The sequence below is a fragment of the Pseudophryne corroboree genome, chromosome 3 (assembly GCF_028390025.1).
Source record: "Pseudophryne corroboree isolate aPseCor3 chromosome 3, aPseCor3.hap2, whole genome shotgun sequence".
In the NCBI taxonomy this organism is placed as follows: domain Eukaryota; kingdom Metazoa; phylum Chordata; class Amphibia; order Anura; family Myobatrachidae; genus Pseudophryne; species Pseudophryne corroboree.
This window is the reverse complement of record NC_086446.1, coordinates 121,625,897-121,646,996: the sequence shown is the minus strand read 5'-3', so window position 1 is coordinate 121,646,996 and position 21,100 is coordinate 121,625,897. Positions and strand designations below refer to the sequence as shown.

At 45.6% G+C, this 21,100-nt stretch overlaps 1 protein-coding gene across 2 annotated transcripts in view; it reads right to left on the bottom strand.

Annotated features, from left to right (window-relative positions):
- LOC135054944 (uncharacterized) overlaps positions 1–21,100 on the bottom strand; it is a 236,422-nt gene that overhangs the window by 86,875 nt on the left and 128,447 nt on the right. Inside the window, exon 1 of one of the 2 annotated variants that reach the window (XM_063958437.1) lies at positions 16,494–16,599. The exons of the other annotated variant lie outside the window; for it this stretch is intronic. Within the exon in view, the coding sequence (XP_063814507.1) occupies positions 16,494–16,516 (23 nt within the window). The 5' untranslated portion in view covers positions 16,517–16,599. Of the gene's footprint in view, positions 1–16,493; positions 16,600–21,100 lie in introns of those variants that run through there. 2 annotated transcript variants of the gene reach the window in all.

Sequence of the window (21,100 nt, the reverse complement as noted above, 5' to 3'; positions counted from 1 at the left end):
TGCCTACTTGGATGCGGTCACTCATATAATCCTCCACCATTCTATCAATGGTGATAGAATCATATGCAGTGACAGTAGACGACATGTCCGTAATGGTTGTCAGGTCCTTCAGTCCGGACCAGATGTCAGCATCAGCAGTCGCTCCAGACTGCCCTGCATCACCGCCAGCGGGTGGGCTCGGAATTCTGAGCCTTTTCCTCGCAGCCCCAGTTGCGGGAGAATGTGAAGGAGGAGATGTTGACAGGTCGCGTTCCGCTTGACTTGACAATTTTCTCACCAGCAGGTCTTTGAAACCCAGCAGACTTGTGTGCGCCGGAAAGAGAGATCCAAGGTAGGTTTTAAATCTAGGATCGAGCACGGTGGCCAAAATGTAGTGCTCTGATTTCAACAGATTGACCACCCGTGAATCCTTGTTAAGCGAATTAAGGGCTCCATCCACAAGTCCCACATGCCTAGCGGAATCGCTCTGTCTTAGCTCCTCCTTCAATGTCTCCAGCTTCTTCTGCAAAAGCCTGATGAGGGGAATGACCTGACTCAGGCTGGCAGTGTCTGAACTGACTTCACGTGTGGCAAGTTCAAAAGGTTGCAGAACCTTGCACAACGTTGAAATCATTCTCCACTGCGCTTGAGACAGGTGCATTCCACCTCCTATATCGTGGTCAGTTGTATAGGCTTGAATGGCCTTTTGCTGCTCCTCCAACCTCTGAAGCATATAGAGGGTTGAATTCCACCTCGTTACCACCTCCTGCTTCAGATGATGGCAGGGCAGGTTCAGGCGTTTTTGGTGGTGCTCCAGTCTTCTGTACATGCTGCCTGTACGCCGAAAGTGTCCCGCAATTTTTCTGGCCACCGACAGCATCTCTTGCACGCCCCTGTCGTTTTTTAAAAAATTCTGCACCACCAAATTCAAGGTATGTGCAAAACATGGGACGTGCTGGAATTTGCCCAGATGTAATGCACGCACAATATTGCTGGCGTTGTCCGATGCCACAAATCCACAGGAGAGTCCAATTGGGGTAAGCCATTCCGCGATGATCTTCCTCAGTTGCCGTAAGAGGTTTTCAGCTGTGTGCGTATTCTGGAAACCGGTGATACAAAGCGTAGCCTGCCTAGGAACGAGTTGGCGTTTGCGAGATGCTGCTACTGGTGCCGCCGCTGCTGTTCTTGCGGCGGGAGTCCATACATCTACCCAGTGGGCTGTCACAGTCATATAGTCCTGACCCTGCCCTGCTCCACTTGTCCACATGTCCGTGGTTAAGTGGACATTGGGTACAGCTGCATTTTTTAGGACACTGGTGACTCTTTTTCTGAGGTCTGTGTACATTTTCGGTATCGCAACCCTAGAGAAATGGAACCTAGATGGTATTTGGTACCGGGGACACAGTACCTCCAACAAGTCTTTAGTTGGCTCTGCAGTAATGATGGATACCGGAACCACGTTTCTCACCACCCAGGATGTCAAGGCCTCAGTTATCCGCTTTGCAGTAGGATGACTGCTGTGATATTTAATCTTCCTCGCAAATGACTGTTGGACAGTCAATTGCTTGGTGGAAGTAGTAAAAGTGGTCTTACGACTTCCTCTCTGGGATGACCATCGACTCCCAGCAGCAACAACAGCAGCGCCAGCAGCAGTAGGCGTTACACGCAAGGATGCATCGGAGGAATCCCAGGCAGGAGAGGAATCGTCAGAATTGCCAGTGACATGGCCTGCAGGACTATTGGCATTCCTGGGGAAGGAGGAAATTGACACTGAGGGAGTTGGTGGGGTGGTTTGCGTGAGCTTGGTTACAAGAGGAAGGGATTTACTGGTCAGTGGAGTGCTTCCGCTGTCACCCAAAGTTTTTGAACTTATCACTGACTTATTATGAATGCGCTGCAGGTGACGTATAAGGGAGGATGTTCCGAGGTGGTTAACGTCCTTACCCCTACTTATTACAGCTTGACAAAGGGAACACACGGCTTGACACCTGTTGTCCGCATTTCTGGTGAAATACCTCCACACCGAAGAGCTGATTTTTTTGGTATTTTCACCTGGCATGTCAACGGCCATATTCGTCCCACGGACAACAGGTGTCTCCCCGGGTGCCTGACTTAAACAAACCACCTCACCATCAGAATCCTCCTTGTCAATTTCCTCCCCAGCGCCAGCAACACCCATATCCTCCTCATCCTGGTGGACTTCAACACTGACATCTTCAATCTCACTATCAGGAACTGGACTGCGGGTGCTCCTTCCAGCACTTGCAGGGGGCGTGCAAATGGTGGAAGGCGCATGCTCTTCACATCCAGTGTTGGGAAGGTCAGGCATCGCAACCGACACAATTGGACTCTCCTTGTGGATTTGGGATTTCGAAGAACGCACAGTTCTTTGCTGTGCTTTTGCCAGCTTGAGTCGTTTCATTTTTCTAGCGAGAGGCTGAGTGCTTCCATCCTCATGTGAAGCTGAACCACTAGCCATGAACATAGGCCAGGGCCTCAGCCGTTCCTTGCCACTCCGTGTGGTAAATGGCATATTGGCAAGTTTACGCTTCTCCTCCGACAATTTTAGTTTAGGTTTTGGAGTCCTTTTTTTTCTGATATTTGGTGTTTTGGATTTGACATGCTCTGTACTATGACATTGGGCATCGGCCTTGGCAGACGACGTTGCTGGCATTTCATCGTCTCGGCCATGACTAGTGGCAGCAGCTTCAGCACGAGGTGGAAGTGGATCTTGATCTTTCCCTAATTTTGGAACCTCAACTTTTTTGTTCTCCATATTTTATAGGCAGAACTAAAAGGCACCTCAGGTAAACAATGGAGATGGATGGATTGGATACTAGTATACAATTATGGACGGACTGCCACGGTTAGGTGGTATAAAAAAACCACGGTTAGGTGGTATATATTATAATAATAATACAATTATGGATGGACGGACTGCCTGCCGACTGCCGACACAGAGGTAGCCACAGCCGTGAACTACCGCACTGTACACTGGTTGATAAAGAGATAGTAGTATACTCGTAACAACTAGTATGACACTATGACGACGGTATAAAGAAAGAAAAAAAAATACCACGGTTAGGTGGTATATATTATAATAATAATACAATTATGGATGGACGGACTGCCTGCCGACTGCCGACACAGAGGTAGCCACAGCCGTGAACTACCGCACTGTACACTGGTTGATAAAGAGATAGTAGTATACTCGTAACAACTAGTATGACACTATGACGACGGTATAAAGAATGAAAAAAAAACCACGGTTAGGTGGTATATATTATAATAATAATACAATTATGGATGGACGGACTGCCTGCCGACTGCCGACACAGAGGTAGCCACAGCCGTGAACTACCGCACTGTACACTGGTTGATAAAGAGATAGTAGTATACTCGTAACAACTAGTATGACACTATGACGACGGTATAAAGAATGAAAAAAAAAACCACGGTTAGGTGGTATATATTATAATAATAATACAATTATGGATGGACGGACTGCCTGCCGACTGCCGACACAGAGGTAGCCACAGCCGTGAACTACCGCACTGTACACTGGTTGATAAAGAGATAGTAGTATACTCGTAACAACTAGTATGACACTATGACGACGGTATAAAGAATGAAAAAAAAACCACGGTTAGGTGGTATATATTATAATAATAATACAATTATGGATGGACGGACTGCCTGCCGACTGCTGACACAGAGGTAGCCACAGCCGTGAACTACCGCACTGTACACTGGTTGATAAAGAGATAGTAGTATACTCGTAACAACTAGTATGACACTATGACGACGGTATAAAGAATGAAAAAAAAACCACGGTTAGGTGGTATATATTATAATAATAATACAATTATGGATGGACGGACTGCCTGCCGACTGCCGACACAGAGGTAGCCACAGCCGTGAACTACCGCACTGTACACTGGTTGATAAAGAGATAGTAGTATACTCGTAACAACTAGTATGACACTATGACGACGGTATAAAGAATGAAAAAAAAACCACGGTTAGGTGGTATATATTATAATAATAATACAATTATGGATGGACGGACTGCCTGCCGACTGCCGACACAGAGGTAGCCACAGCCGTGAACTACCGCACTGTACACTGGTTGATAAAGAGATAGTAGTATACTCGTAACAACTAGTATGACACTATGACGGTATAAAGAATGAAAAAAAAACCACGGTTAGGTGGTATATATTATAATAATAATACAATTATGGATGGACGGACTGCCTGCCGACTGCCGACACAGAGGTAGCCACAGCCGTGAACTACCGCACTGTACACTGGTTGATAAAGAGATAGTAGTATACTCGTAACAACTAGTATGACACTATGACGACGGTATAAAGAAAGAAAAAAAAATACCACAGTTAGGTGGTATATATTATAATAATAATACAATTATGGATGGACGGACTGCCTGCCGACTGCCGACACAGAGGTAGCCACAGCCGTGAACTACCACACTGTACACTGGTTGATAAAGAGATAGTAGTATACTCGTAACAACTAGTATGACACTATGACGACGGTATAAAGAATGAAAAAAAAACCACGGTTAGGTGGTATATATTATAATAATAATACAATTATGGATGGACGGACTGCCTGCCGACTGCCGACACAGAGGTAGCCACAGCCGTGAACTACCGCACTGTACACTGGTTGATAAAGAGATAGTAGTATACTCGTAACAACTAGTATGACACTATGACGACGGTATAAAGATAAAGAATGAAAAAAAAACCACGGTTAGGTGGTATATATTATAATAATAATACAATTATGGATGGACGGACTGCCTGCCGACTGCCGACACAGAGGTAGCCACAGCCGTGAACTACCGCACTGTACACTGGTTGATAAAGAGATAGTAGTATACTCGTAACAACTAGTATGACACTATGACGGTATAAAGAATGAAAAAAAAACCACGGTTAGGTGGTATATATTATAATAATAATACAATTATGGATGGACGGACTGCCTGCCGACTGCCGACACAGAGGTAGCCACAGCCGTGAACTACCGCACTGTACACTGGTTGATAAAGAGATAGTAGTATACTCGTAACAACTAGTATGACACTATGACGACGGTATAAAGAAAGAAAAAAAAATACCACGGTTAGGTGGTATATATTGTAATACAATTATGGATGGACGGACTGCCTGCCGAGTTCCGACTGCCGACACAGAGGTAGCCACAGCCGTGAACTACCGCACTGTACTGTGTCTGCTGCTAATATAGACTGGTTGATAAAGAGATAGTATACAATACATACAACAATATACTACTATACTGGTGGTCAGGCACTGGTCACCACTAGTCACACTGGCAGTGGCACTCCTGCAGCAAAAGTGTGCACTGTTTAATTTTAAATTAATATAATATTATGTACTCCTGGGGGCTCCTGCTATAACAACCTGCAGTGCTCCCCAGTCTCCCCCACAATTATTATAAGCTTTGCCTTTTATACATTGATGTGCAGCACACTGGGCTGAGCTGAGTGCACACAGACTGAGTCACACTGTGTGACTGGCTGCTGCTGTGTATCGTTTTTTTTCAGGCAGAGAACGGATATAGCAGAGAACGGATATATTATATTAAAATAAATAAAAGTTAACTAACAACAACTGCACTGGTCACTGTGGTAAACTCTGTCTGACTCTGCACAATCTCTCTCTCTCTTCTAATCTAATTTCTAATGGAGAGGACGCCAGCCACGTCCTCTCCCTATCAATCTCAATGCACGTGTGAAAATGGCGGCGACGCGCGGCTCCTTATATAGAATCCGAGTCTCGCGAGAATCCGACAGCGTCATGATGACGTTCGGGCGCGCTCGGGTTAACCGAGCAAGGCGGGAGGATCCGAGTCTGCTCGGACCCGTGAAAAAAACATGAAGTTCGTGCGGGTTCGGTTTCAGAGAAACCGAACCCGCTCATCTCTAGTGTTAAGTGTTCACTTGAGCGTCGGTGACGCTCAAGCAGCTTTGTAGTTAGTCAGGTTACACAAGGTTGCACTTACACCCTGTATTCACATTAAGGTATTCTGTGTATTTCATTGTTAAAAGGTTTAGACATAAAGGTATAGCGTTGTGAGCGTCTGCGCTGCTGGTGATCTCCTCGTGGTCTCGAGCGTCTGCTACGCCATAGCGAATCATTACGTTAGTCAACAGCCAATAACGTGTCCTGTGATCACTGGGCCGTGAGCGAACGTGACGCTTGAGCGTCTCGCCTACGGCTGAGCGATCGTTACGCAACCAGCGTACCCGTACGGTACTTCTTAAGTAAACAGCGTACAGTGTTCTTAGACTTCATAAAGGGTTGTTTATACGACAAAAGTATTTAGCATTGTCAACTGAGACACACTATACCAGGTAGAGCACTGAGACACATTGCATCATGTATTGCACCAGGTCGAGCACTAAGACACATTGCACCAGGTAGAGCACTGAGACACATTGCATCATGTATTGCACCTGGTAGAGCACTGAGACACACTATACCAGGTAGAGCACTGAGACACATTGCATCATGTATTGCACCTGGTAGAGCACTGAGACACACTATACCAGGTAGAGCACTGAGACACATTGCATCATGTATTGCACCTGGTAGAGCACTGAGACACACTATACCAGGTAGAGCACTGAGACACATTGCATCATGTATTGCACCTGGTAGAGCACTGAGACACACTATACCAGGTAGAGCACTGAGACACATTGCATCATGTATTGCACCTGGTAGAGCACTGAGACACACTATACCAGGTAGAGCACTGAGACACATTGCATCATGTATTGCACCAGGTCGAGCACTAAGACACATTGCACCAGGTAGAGCACTGAGACACATTGCATCATGTATTGCACCTGGTAGAGCACTGAGACACACTATACCAGGTAGAGCACTGAGACACATTGCATCATGTATTGCACCTGGTAGAGCACTGAGACACACTATATCAGGTAGAGCACTGAGACACATTGCATCATGTATTGCACCAGGTCGAGCACTAAGACAAATTGCACCAGGTAGAGCACTGAGACACATTGCATCATGTATTGCACCTGGTAGAGCACTGAGACACACTATACCAGGTAGAGCACTGAGACACATTGCATCATGTATTGCACCTGGTAGAGCACTGAGACACACTATACCAGGTAGAGCACTGAGACACATTGCATCATGTATTGCACCAGGTCGAGCACTAAGACACATTGCACCAGGTAGAGCACTGAGACACATTGCATCATGTATTGCACCTGGTAGAGCACTGAGACACACTATACCAGGTAGAGCACTGAGACACATTGCACCAGGTAGAGCACTGAGACACATTGCACCATGTATTGCACCTGGTAGAGCACTGAGACACACTATACCAGGTAGAGCACTGAGACACATTGCACCAGGTAGAGCACTGAGACAACCATACAATATCAGAAAGCGCTATGTTCAAATGTGTGTGTTAGTTATTAGCACCGTAATCAAATTTATACTAGCCTCTTTATATGGACTGCTGCTTTCAGATGTATGGGGTGCTGAGTCCCAAATAGAAATAGTAAACAGTAAATAAATTGTGAAAGCGCTGTCCAATATCAAAGAGTATTTATTAATCAATTAAGATCAACCATAAAATCACATTTAAAAAAAAACACTTAAGGGCCCTACACATATAAAGATCCGCAGCCGAGCTGCCCGACGGCGGATACGGCCGACCCGGCGGCGGGGGGACAGTGACGGGGTTTCTTCACTCCCCCCGTCACCCAGCTCTATTGAAGTGCAGGCAAATATGGATGAGATCGTCCATATTGGCCTGCATGTACAGCCGACGGGGCACCAGCGATGAACAAGCGCGGGTCCACGCATCGTTCATCGCTGGTGACTTCACACTCAAAGATATGAACAGTATCTCGTTGAATAATGAATGAGATCATTCATATCTTTGAGGAATATCGGCCAGTGTGTAGGGCCTATTATACTCAATATTCTTAATCCTTAGTATTCTCTTTCCAGAGAATATATGAGACAATAGCAGCACCTCATAACAATTGGATTATTTGATAACAATCAAATTTGATACAGCTGTATGGAGTGGAAACACTTGCAGTGTCAATCAACACACCAAATGTTGCATGTAGCCACACCAATATAAGTAATTCTCCACAATAAGTATTGAGATAATTCTGCAGCCTCCTGTGAATGTTTGTGTATTAGAATTCTAATTGACAGTTCCAAGCATTTCCAGAGGATAGCAATATTATTATTAGGCCCCAATCGTCATGGGATATCCTGTATTATCGTGATCTTAGCTCCTCCTGCTGGAACAATTCTTAGTACAGTCACTTAATAGAAATTTTGCACACTTATAGTCACAGTTGGAACTTGGACACACTTACTGGATAATTATCTCTCCAGCTCAAGAGAAGCAGGTCTGGTTCTGATTAATGGTATGGACGGGCGTCCCCGTCAGAAGCTTGCAGCTGGCGTGCCGTTCCTGGTCCCACTGCTTGGTGCATTACACGGCTTCACTGCACCGTCCGTTCGGACTAGGGATGACTGCAGATGTAGCTGGATTCAGCAATATGCTTGTGGTGGCCGCGCCTTTGGCTGGGCGCTCGTCTCCGTTGGGCCCCTGTTTTAGGGCCTCATGCTTAAGGGTGTGGCCAGGCTCCATTGGGGCGTGGCCAGCCACCACAGAGGATTGGCTAACCATTACAGAGTACATGTTCTGTTCCCCTTGGTTAATATATAATAAACCATATTCTTGTGAAGTATAATGTAACATAAGTATAATGCATAATTCAAGTGCACTAGGATAGAGTCTGGAACCTGATCCCTAGAGGAGGAGGAGGGCCCACAGGCAGTGAGGCCCACCGGTGGGTTCCCCTGTTCCCCTGTTGGCCAGTCTGACCTGAGTGGAAGGCTATAACGTACCAGCCAGTCAGCTACTAACTGTCAATGTACATATTGCAGCTGACTGGCTGGTGCATTATCACGTTGCACTTATCACCGCTTTATCACTTCTCCAGTTCTCCACTTCTTCATCAGTTTGTTGTTGCCTTGCGCTTATTAGAATCCTGCTGGAGATTAACAAACTGAAATTTAGCTGCTATAGAGATGTGAGAATTCCGACAATACAACCTGCAAATTCCACTTTTGCATCACAATTCCATGCATTGCAAATTCACAATTTGCTGAATTTGTAATTTTTATGTAGAACTAAGATGACAGCTGTCACATGATTATGATATGTGGCGTATATCCGGGCAGTAAGGATGGTGTAATGGTTAGCATTACTGCCTCACAGCACTGAAGTCATGGGTTCGATTTGTACATTTAAATATTAATAGTAATTCGGGAACACATAGCATAAGCCTATGCGCATTTCACTCCTATTGAGCTTCCTCAGGGCACTATAGTGTTACCATCCTAAAATATATCCCCAACCAGCTCTTTCTGTGTGTGGGTAGTATATATTACATTGTAAGGCTTCTATACCGTTCATAGCTCCAGGATTCAGTGCATGAGTCACACATCTAGCAACAGTGTTTCATCTATCCCAGTCTATAACATTAAGAAATAACCTACTATACTTTAAGTGTGCATGATAGGGTTAAAGTTTCACTGTTGCAATATCTGAATACTAGTTCGTGACTCAATAGCAGGGTAATATATTTCCTTCTGCAATACATGGTACAAGCTCCACCCATAGGTGTGCGCAGGGGGGGTGCCTGGTGCGCACAGGCACCCCCTAATGTCTGGCACCCCGATCTCGCATGCCTGATGCAGCAATCACCGAGCAGGCTGATTACTAGAGATGAGCGCCTGAAATTTTTCGGGTTTTGTGTTTTGGTTTTGGGTTCGGTTCCGCGGCCGTGTTTTGGGTTCGAACGCGTTTTGGCAAAACCTCACCGAATTTTTTTTGTCGGATTCGGGTGTGTTTTGGATTCGGGTGTTTTTTTCCAAAAACACTAAAAAACAGCTTAAATCATAGAATTTGGGGGTCATTTTGATCCCAAAGTATTATTAACCTCAAAAACCATAATTTACACTCATTTTCAGTCTATTCTGAATACCTCACACCTCACAATATTATTTTTAGTCCTAAAATTTGCACCGAGGTTGCTGTGTGAGTAAGATAAGCGACCCTAGTGGCCGACACAAACACCGGGCCCATCTAGGAGTGGCACTGCAGTGTCACGCAGGATGTCCCTTCCAAAAAACCCTCCCCAAACAGCACATGACGCAAAGAAAAAAAGAGGCGCAATGAGGTAGCTGTGTGAGTAAGATTAGCGACCCTAGTGGCCGACACAAACACCGGGCCCATCTAGGAGTGGCACTGCAGTGTCACGCAGGATGGCCCTTCCAAAAAACCCTCCCCAAACAGCACATGACGCAAAGAAAAAAAGAGGCGCAATGAGGTAGCTGTGTGAGTAAGATTAGCGACCCTAGTGGCCGACACAAACACCGGGCCCATCTAGGAGTGGCACTGCAGTGTCACGCAGGATGTCCCTTCCAAAAAACCCTCCCCAAACAGCACATGACGCAAAGAAAAAAAGAGGCGCAATGAGGTAGCTGTGTGAGTAAGATTAGCGACCCTAGTGGCCGACACAAACACCGGGCCCATCTAGGAGTGGCACTGCAGTGTCACGCAGGATGGCCCTTCCAAAAAACCCTCCCCAAACAGCACATGACGCAAAGAAAAAAAGAGGCGCAATGAGGTAGCTGTGTGAGTAAGATTAGCGACCCTAGTGGCCGACACAAACACCGGGCCCATCTAGGAGTGGCACTGCAGTGTCACGCAGGATGTCCCTTCCAAAAAACCCTCCCCAAACAGCACATGACGCAAAGAAAAAAAGAGGCTTTTTACTGATATTTGGTGTTTTGGATTTGACATGCTCTGTACTATGACATTGGGCATCGGCCTTGGCAGACGACGTTGCTGGCATTTCATCGTCTCGGCCATGACTAGTGGCAGCAGCTTCAGCACGAGGTGGAAGTGGATCTTGATCTTTCCCTAATTTTGGAACCTCAACATTTTTGTTCTCCATATTTTAATAGGCACAACTAAAAGGCACCTCAGGTAAACAATGGAGATGGATGGATTGGATACTAGTATACAATTATGGACGGGCTGCCGAGTGCCGACACAGAGGTAGCCACAGCCGTGAACTACCGCACTGTACTGTGTCTGCTGCTAATATATAGACTGGTTGATAAAGAGATAGTATACTCGTAACTAGTATGTATGTATAAAGAAAGAAAAAAAAACCACGGTTAGGTGGTATATACAATTATGGACGGGCTGCCGAGTGCCGACACAGAGGTAGCCACAGCCGTGAACTACCGCACTGTACACTGGTTGATAAAGAGATAGTAGTATACTCGTAACAACTAGTATGACACTATGACGACGGTATAAAGAATGAAAAAAAAACCACGGTTAGGTGGTATATATTATAATAATAATACAATTATGGATGGACGGACTGCCTGCCGACTGCCGACACAGAGGTAGCCACAGCTGTGAACTACCGCACTGTACACTGGTTGATAAAGAGATAGTAGTATACTCGTAACAACTAGTATGACACTATGACGACGGTATAAAGAAAGAAAAAAAAATACCACGGTTAGGTGGTATATATTATAATAATAATACAATTATGGATGGACGGACTGCCTGCCGACTGCCGACACAGAGGTAGCCACAGCCGTGAACTACCGCACTGTACACTGGTTGATAAAGAGATAGTAGTATACTCGTAACAACTAGTATGACACTATGACGACGGTATAAAGAATGAAAAAAAAACCACGGTTAGGTGGTATATATTATAATAATAATACAATTATGGATGGACGGACTGCCTGCCGACTGCCGACACAGAGGTAGCCACAGCCGTGAACTACCGCACTGTACACTGGTTGATAAAGAGATAGTAGTATACTCGTAACAACTAGTATGACACTATGACGACGGTATAAAGAATGAAAAAAAAACCACGGTTAGGTGGTATATATTATAATAATAATACAATTATGGATGGACGGACTGCCTGCCGACTGCCGACACAGAGGTAGCCACAGCCGTGAACTACCGCACTGTACACTGGTTGATAAAGAGATAGTAGTATACTCGTAACAACTAGTATGACACTATGACGACGGTATAAAGAATGAAAAAAAAACCACGGTTAGGTGGTATATATTATAATAATAATACAATTATGGATGGACGGACTGCCTGCCGACTGCCGACACAGAGGTAGCCACAGCCGTGAACTACCGCACTGTACACTGGTTGATAAAGAGATAGTAGTATACTCGTAACAACTAGTATGACACTATGACGGTATAAAGAATGAAAAAAAAACCACGGTTAGGTGGTATATATTATAATAATAATACAATTATGGATGGACGGACTGCCTGCCGACTGCCGACACAGAGGTAGCCACAGCCGTGAACTACCGCACTGTACACTGGTTGATAAAGAGATAGTAGTATACTCGTAACAACTAGTATGACACTATGACGACGGTATAAAGAATGAAAAAAAAACCACGGTTAGGTGGTATATATTATAATAATAATACAATTATGGATGGACGGACTGCCTGCCGACTGCCGACACAGAGGTAGCCACAGCCGTGAACTACCGCACTGTACACTGGTTGATAAAGAGATTGTAGTATACTCGTAACAACTAGTATGACACTATGACGACGGTATAAAGAAAGAAAAAAAAATACCACGGTTAGGTGGTATATATTATAATAATAATACAATTATGGATGGACGGACTGCCTGCCGACTGCCGACACAGAGGTAGCCACAGCCGTGAACTACCGCACTGTACACTGGTTGATAAAGAGATAGTAGTATACTCGTAACAACTAGTATGACACTATGACGACGGTATAAAGAAAGAAAAAAAAATACCACGGTTAGGTGTATATATTATAATAATAATACAATTATGGATGGACGGACTGCCTGCCGACTGCCGACACAGAGGTAGCCACAGCCGTGAACTACCGCACTGTACACTGGTTGATAAAGAGATAGTAGTATACTTGTAACAACTAGTATGACACTATGACGACGGTATAAAGAATGAAAAAAAAACCACGGTTAGGTGGTATATATTATAATAATAATACAATTATGGATGGACGGACTGCCTGCCGACTGCCGACACAGAGGTAGCCACAGCCGTGAACTACCGCACTGTACACTGGTTGATAAAGAGATAGTAGTATACTCGTAACAACTAGTATGACACTATGACGACGGTATAAAGAAAGAAAAAAAAATACCACAGTTAGGTGGTATATATTATAATAATAATACAATTATGGATGGACGGACTGCCTGCCGACTGCCGACACAGAGGTAGCCACAGCCGTGAACTACCGCACTGTACACTGGTTGATAAAGAGATAGTAGTATACTCGTAACAACTAGTATGACACTATGACGACGGTATAAAGAATGAAAAAAAAACCACGGTTAGGTGGTATATATTATAATAATAATACAATTATGGATGGACGGACTGCCTGCCGACTGCCGACACAGAGGTAGCCACAGCCGTGAACTACCGCACTGTACACTGGTTGATAAAGAGATAGTAGTATACTCGTAACAACTAGTATGACACTATGACGACGGTATAAAGAATGAAAAAAAAACCACGGTTAGGTGGTATATATTATAATAATAATACAATTATGGATGGACGGACTGCCTGCCGACTGCCGACACAGAGGTAGCCACAGCCGTGAACTACCGCACTGTACACTGGTTGATAAAGAGATAGTAGTATACTCGTAACAACTAGTATGACACTATGACGGTATAAAGAATGAAAAAAAAACCACGGTTAGGTGGTATATATTATAATAATAATACAATTATGGATGGACGGACTGCCTGCCGACTGCCGACACAGAGGTAGCCACAGCCGTGAACTACCGCACTGTACACTGGTTGATAAAGAGATAGTAGTATACTCGTAACAACTAGTATGACACTATGACGACGGTATAAAGAAAGAAAAAAAAATACCACGGTTAGGTGGTATATATTGTAATACAATTATGGATGGACGGACTGCCTGCCGAGTTCCGACTGCCGACACAGAGGTAGCCACAGCCGTGAACTACCGCACTGTACTGTGTCTGCTGCTAATATAGACTGGTTGATAAAGAGATAGTATACAATACATACAACAATATACTACTATACTGGTGGTCAGGCACTGGTCACCACTAGTCACACTGGCAGTGGCACTCCTGCAGCAAAAGTGTGCACTGTTTAATTTTAAATTAATATAATATTATGTACTCCTGGGGGCTCCTGCTATAACAACCTGCAGTGCTCCCCAGTCTCCCCCACAATTATTATAAGCTTTGCCTTTTATACATTGATGTGCAGCACACTGGGCTGAGCTGAGTGCACACAGACTGAGTCACACTGTGTGACTGGCTGCTGCTGTGTATCGTTTTTTTTCAGGCAGAGAACGGATATAGCAGAGAACGGATATATTATATTAAAATAAATAAAAGTTAACTAACAACAACTGCACTGGTCACTGTGGTAAACTCTGTCTGACTCTGCACAATCTCTCTCTCTCTTCTAATCTAATTTCTAATGGAGAGGACGCCAGCCACGTCCTCTCCCTATCAATCTCAATGCACGTGTGAAAATGGCGGCGACGCGCGGCTCCTTATATAGAATCCGAGTCTCGCGAGAATCCGACAGCGTCATGATGACGTTCGGGCGCGCTCGGGTTAACCGAGCAAGGCGGGAGGATCCGAGTCTGCTCGGACCCGTGAAAAAAACATGAAGTTCGTGCGGGTTCGGTTTCAGAGAAACCGAACCCGCTCATCTCTACTGATTACTGGCCCCTCTGCGCTGCACCCTGTCAGGACTGCATCACTGACCGGACGCCTGGGTTAATCAAGAGTGCCACTGCCGCCGGCTTTCAAACTCCCAGCTCTACCTCCACGTACAAAAACAGTTTGATGTGACGTGATTACGTCATGCTGCTCGCATGCCCACCCGTCACATGCCCACCTCTCTCCTTCTATGCTATGCCAACACCAGCCACTGATGAGGAGCAGCATGCAGCCAGCGTTCCTCTTAGGAAGACAAGTTCACTACTGGCAGGCGGTCTGCAGCAGCATTGACACGTCACTCGTTTTTTCCAGCAGCAGCAGTAACTAGTCTGCGACTGTCTTTGTCAGTTTAGTTACTGACTTGTAAGTAAGCTGCTGCAGCTTGCAGGGGAAAGAGAGGGGGAGCCAGACCAGGCTGAGGAGGAGCAGTGTAATTGCAGTGAGCGCCATCAGGGGTGTTTGTTTGGTGCACACCACAACATCTGACAATGTATCTGCTTTATTAGGATTGATACAAGGGTGGATATTTTATATGCGTTGACCATCAATAGATGGTGCTAGACACGTCTAATAGGCGGTGCTAGACACACCCCTCGGACAGTGCACCCCCTAATAAAATGTGCTGCGCACGCTAGTGGCTCCACCCAACATGGAAATCATATGTCTTGAATAAATTTAGCACTGGTACAGTGCTGTACAAGTACATGCATGGATGTGTACATTTGAAATAATTATAAGGAAGTACATAAAGGGAATAACACATCAGCTTTGTTTTTAAATCTTTATTCACATAATGTTCATTTTCTATCACATCTTTCTCTTTTGATTTTAATAATTCGCTCTATTAATAAAGGACATATCCAGTCCCACAAGAAAAATAGTTTCAGGCAACAATTTAGGTTATGGGCATTTAAACCATTATTTGCTATCATTTTTGGGGATATACATTCTCGTTAAATCATATTTAAAATTGTCAGTTGGGTAGAGTGCACCACGAATTATACCTGGTTTCTTTTGTCCTTCCCCTCTCTTGGGGATCTGTATTTCATATCCTTATTCAAACCAGGTGGTAGTACCTTTTGGAGCCTTCAACCCTTCTGTTTATCACATACATGTGTGAACTCCCAAAACCAGGGTTTGAATGGACATGATGAAAAAGGCACCCCAACCTTGTAATACAAACTATTATTAATCAGTCTCGGTGCGGGTCACCCTCCAGTATCTGCTAGGAGCCTTTTGCTTGACCAGCACTGGAACCTTTGAAGCCTAAGTATAGGTCACTGATAAGATATATTCCAGACACTCCAACATGACTGCTTCCATCAGGTACACAATACTCTGCTCCTACACTTCCCTCATACTTTATGATTGCCGTCACCTGTCTAGAAACATCTTTCTCATCAATGAACTAGTTCAACACAGGCGATGGCAAGCATGAATTAAGAGAGAAGTCCAGGAGCAGAGCATTTTGTACCTGATGGAAGGGGTCATGTTGGGGGGGTCTGATATTCTGCGCAAACAGCATGGTGAATGCTAGGCTTTAAGTACAGAAGTAAATTAGACTTACATTTTCAGCTCGGTCTCTTTCATGTATTTGTGCCTCTCACTGTCTCATGGAACAGGATACAGCTGACAGTAAGTTATAAACAGAAAGTGAAGTACAAGAGGTGTGTCCGAGAAGCACCTTAATCCTATCACTGCTGAGGCTTGTTCTCACACCTGCGAGTCTTGTGACACGTTTTTACTCTGACTGCATTACATAATCATTAGTAGACATTTATCTCTGCAGCACCCGCGTAAATCACATCACTATGACTTTCTAACAATACCACTGGTTTCTCTATTGCACCTACAGTACTACCTAAAGAATATCTACCCTCCCAAATACATTTTCTGCTGAAATCAAAAGAAAGTGAACTGTAATTATTTTTTTTGTTGTTGTGCTAAATTCCGTAGCAATTTGATATCAATTACCCTAGCCAAAACAGCAAAATCAGCATCATGCAAACAAAGCAATAAGGAAATATTTATGCATATGCCGAATTCCGTGCATCTTTGCGACTGCCACTGCCCTAATCATCCGCTTGTGGGAATAGATGTCATTAGTAACAGCAAGCTCTATGGGCCTAATTCAGACCGAAATTGCACAGCTGGCGATTATCAAGTGACTGTGCATGCGTATGAATTGTAAGGCGCAGACGCAAGGCCAAACCATCTCACCCGCTGAACCAGTGGCATAACTACTGCCCCCACAGCCACTGCGGTGGCTTGGAGGCGCAGGGCTGCGGGGGCGCCGCCGCCGCCACCACTGATTGCTGCTGTGAGTTTTGGGAAGAAGCCTGAGGGCACAGCGCGCGCCTCTCCTGTGTGTCCCTCCTGGGTCTCCAGCGGCAGCGGCGGCATGTCTGTTAGTGTGGTGTACTATATCACGGGCATTGTGGTATGTGGTATAATGTCTCAGGGGCATTGCAGTGTGTGACATAATGTATAACGGGCATTACAGTGTGTGGCATAATGTATCACGGACATTGCAGTGTGTGGCATAATGTATCACGGACATTGCGGTGTGTGTCATAATGTGTCACAGGCGTTACGGTGTGTGGTATACTATATCACGGGCATTGTGGTATGTGGTATAATATCTCAGGGGCATTGCGGTGTGTGGCATAAGGTATAACGGGCATTGCGGTAGTGTCACAGGCATTACGGTGTGTGGTATACTATATCACAGGCATTGTGTTATGTGCTATAATGTATCAGGGGCATTGCAGTGTGTAGCATAATGTATAACGGACATTGCGATGCTTGGCATAATGTGTCATAGGCATTACGGTGTGTGGCATAATGTGTCGGGGGCATTACAGTGTGTGGCATACTGTGTCAGGGACATTACGGTGTGTGGCATAATGTGTCGGAGGCATTACAGTGTGTCGCATATTGTGTCAGGGGCATTACGGTGCGTGGCATAATGTGTTGGGGCATTACGGTGTGGCATAATGTGTCGGGTATTACTGTGTGTAGCATAATGTCTATGGGTCATTGCAGTATGTGGCATAATGTATACTGGGCATTACTATAAGGAGGAAAAATGACAAATAATGTATGAATTAGGATTATTTTTTTTTCCTGTTGTGGCCAACGTCTGGGTTGCAAAACTGGGGTATAAGGTAGTCTTTTCCTGCAATGCCACGCCCCTTTATGCAAAGCCACACCCATATCCGCAAGGCCACATCCCTTTTTGCTGCGCAGATTCATCCCTTTGCTAGTGCCAATTACGGGGGGGGGGGTGCGCCCTCACCCCCTGCACCTCTTACTCCCACCCCATCTCACCCCCTGTTCCTCTCACTCCCCCATCTCACCCTGATGCCTCTCACTCTCCCATCTCACCCCCTGTTCCTCTCTCTCTCCCCCATCTCACCCTTGCACCTCTCAGTCCCCCATCTCACCCCCTGCACCTCTCACTCCCTCCCCATCTCACCCCCTGTTCTATTCACTCCCCCACCTCACCCTAGCGCCTCTCACTCCCTCATATCATCCCCTGTTCCTCCCACTCCCCCATCTCACCCCCTGCACCTCTCACTCACGCCTCCATCGCGCCCCCTGCTCTTCTCACTCTTCGTGCCCCTGTTCCTCGCTCTCCCATCTCACCTCCTGCACCTCTCACTCACTCCCCCACCTCACCTCCTGCTCCTTTCACTCCCCGTGCCCCTGTTCCTCACTCTCCCATATCACCCCCTGCACCTCTCACTCTCCCATCTCACCCCCTGCACTTCTCACTCACTCCCCCATCCCACTCCCTGCTCCTCTCACTCCATCTCACTCCCTGCTCATCTCACCCCCTGCTCCTCTCACCCTCTACTCATCTCACCCCCTGCTCTTCTCACTCCCCCATCTCACCCCCTGCTTCTTTCACCCCCTCCCCATCTCACTCCCTGCTCCTCTCACTCCATCTCACCCTCTGTTCATCTCACCACCTACTTTTCTCCCCCCCTGCTCCTCCCACTCCATCTCACCCAATGCTTCTTTTACAACCCCCCCTCCCCCCATCTCACCCTCTGCGTCCTGGAGCATCGGGTCAAGGCTGCAGCATAGTAAAGCTGGCAGAGGGCACCAGACAGGACTCGCAGACGAGCTGCTATTCAAAAGATGGGGCCGCCCAGCCACACTTTGAAACTGGCGCCGACTGCGCACAAATCATGGTTCGCGAGCCGCCAACCAAGGAGAAGCTGCCATTATGTCAGTGATGACAGGGCTGCATGTGACAGGGCCAGTGACATGATGTGAGGAGGGGAATGCAGGTAGCACAAACCCACACACTGAAAGTTATATAATGGAAGTATCACGGTCTGCCAGCAGCACAGAGTATATCAGGAGATACATAATGTGCTGCGCTATATAAGAAACTGTAAAATCCATAATTTCACAGGGGCACTGACATGATGTGAGGAGGGGAATGGAGGCAGCAGGAAGCCACAGACTGACAGTTGTATTGTGGGAAGAGCAGGGTCCCTCGGGGGACCAAAAAGGGGTCCGGCCAATACATAAAGTGCGTCAGGGAAGCAATATATGCCTATATACTAGATCTCCAACCAACATAAATTAACAAACAACTATTATTCTAATTTACCATCGTCATCCCATAACGAAGCACGGGTATTCAGCTATCTAAAATGTTATTTATACTGCGTGTTTAATATTTACATTTATTTTTGTAAACAGACATTCTTAAAATCCCGATCAATGCCGGGTACTCCAGCCAGTATATATATATATATATATATATATATATATAAAGGAAACCCAAATATATATTCTTTGTGTGTGTATAGAGAGAGAGAGAGAGAGAGAGAGGGGGGAGAGAGAGTGAGAGCGATAGAGACATAGGGGGTCATTCCGAGTTCGCTCGTTATTTTTTTCTCGCAACGGAGCGATTAGTCGCTAATGCGCATGCGCAATGTAGTAAATTTGCTATGCAGTTAGGTTTTTTACTCACGGCATTACGAGGTTTTTTCTTCGTTCTGGTGATCGTAATGTGATTGACAGGAAGTGGGTGTTTCTGGGCGGAAACTGACCGTTTTATGGGTGTGTGTGAAAAAACGCTGCCGTTTCTGGGAAAAACGCGGGAGTGGCTGGAGAAACGGAGGAGTGTCTGGGCGAACGCTGGGTGTGTTTGTGACGTCAAACCAGGAACGACAAGCACTGAACTGATTGCAGGTGCCGAGTAAGTCTGGAGCTACTCAGAAACTGCTAAGAAGTGTCTATTCGCAATTCTGCTAATCTTTCGTTCGCAATTTTGATAAGCTAAGATTCACTCCCAGTAGCCGGCGGCTTAGCGTGTGCAAAGCTGTTAAAAGCAGCTTGCGAGCGAACAACTCGGAATGACCCCCATAGATCTATTAATTAGACTTTGGACTCTCTGTATGTATAGTGCAGTGATACCACAAATGGACACAGGGAGAGTTAACTGTGCATTCCGCTATATCAGGCAGGTCAAACTCGTGGCCCTATAGCTGTTGTGAAACTACAAGTCCCAGCATGCTTTGCCAGCATACCTTCCACTGATCAGTTGGTAAAGCATGCTGGGACTTGTAGTTTCATAACAGCTGGATGACCATGAGTTTGACATGCCTGCGCTATATAATACAACCAATCATTGCTATCTCCTGCAGTGTGTCAATTAGTGACATCACAAGGGGGGTGCGGCCCGCTCCCGGGTGTCACCTGCCGAGGGGTGACACCAAAATGCCGGCTCCTGCACAGTGACAGGAGCCGAGTGCTGCACTGTTATATAGAGATGAGCGCCTGAAATTTTTCGGGTTTTGTGTTTTGGTTTTGGGTTCGGTTCCGCGGCCGTGTTTTGGGTTCGACCGCGTTTTGGCAAAACCTCACCGAATTTTTTTTGTCGGATTCGGGTGTGTTTTGGATTCGGGTGTTTTTTTCAAAAAACCCTAAAAAACAGCTTAAATCATAGAATTTGGGGGTAATTTTGATCCCAAAGTATTATTAACCTCAAAAAACATAATTTACACTCATTTTCAGCCTATTCTGAACACATCACACCTCACAATATTATTTTTAGTCCTAAAATTTGCACCGAGGTCGCTGTGTGAGTAAGATAAGCGACCCTAGTGGCCGACACAAACACCGGGCCCATCTAGGAGTGGCACTGCAGTG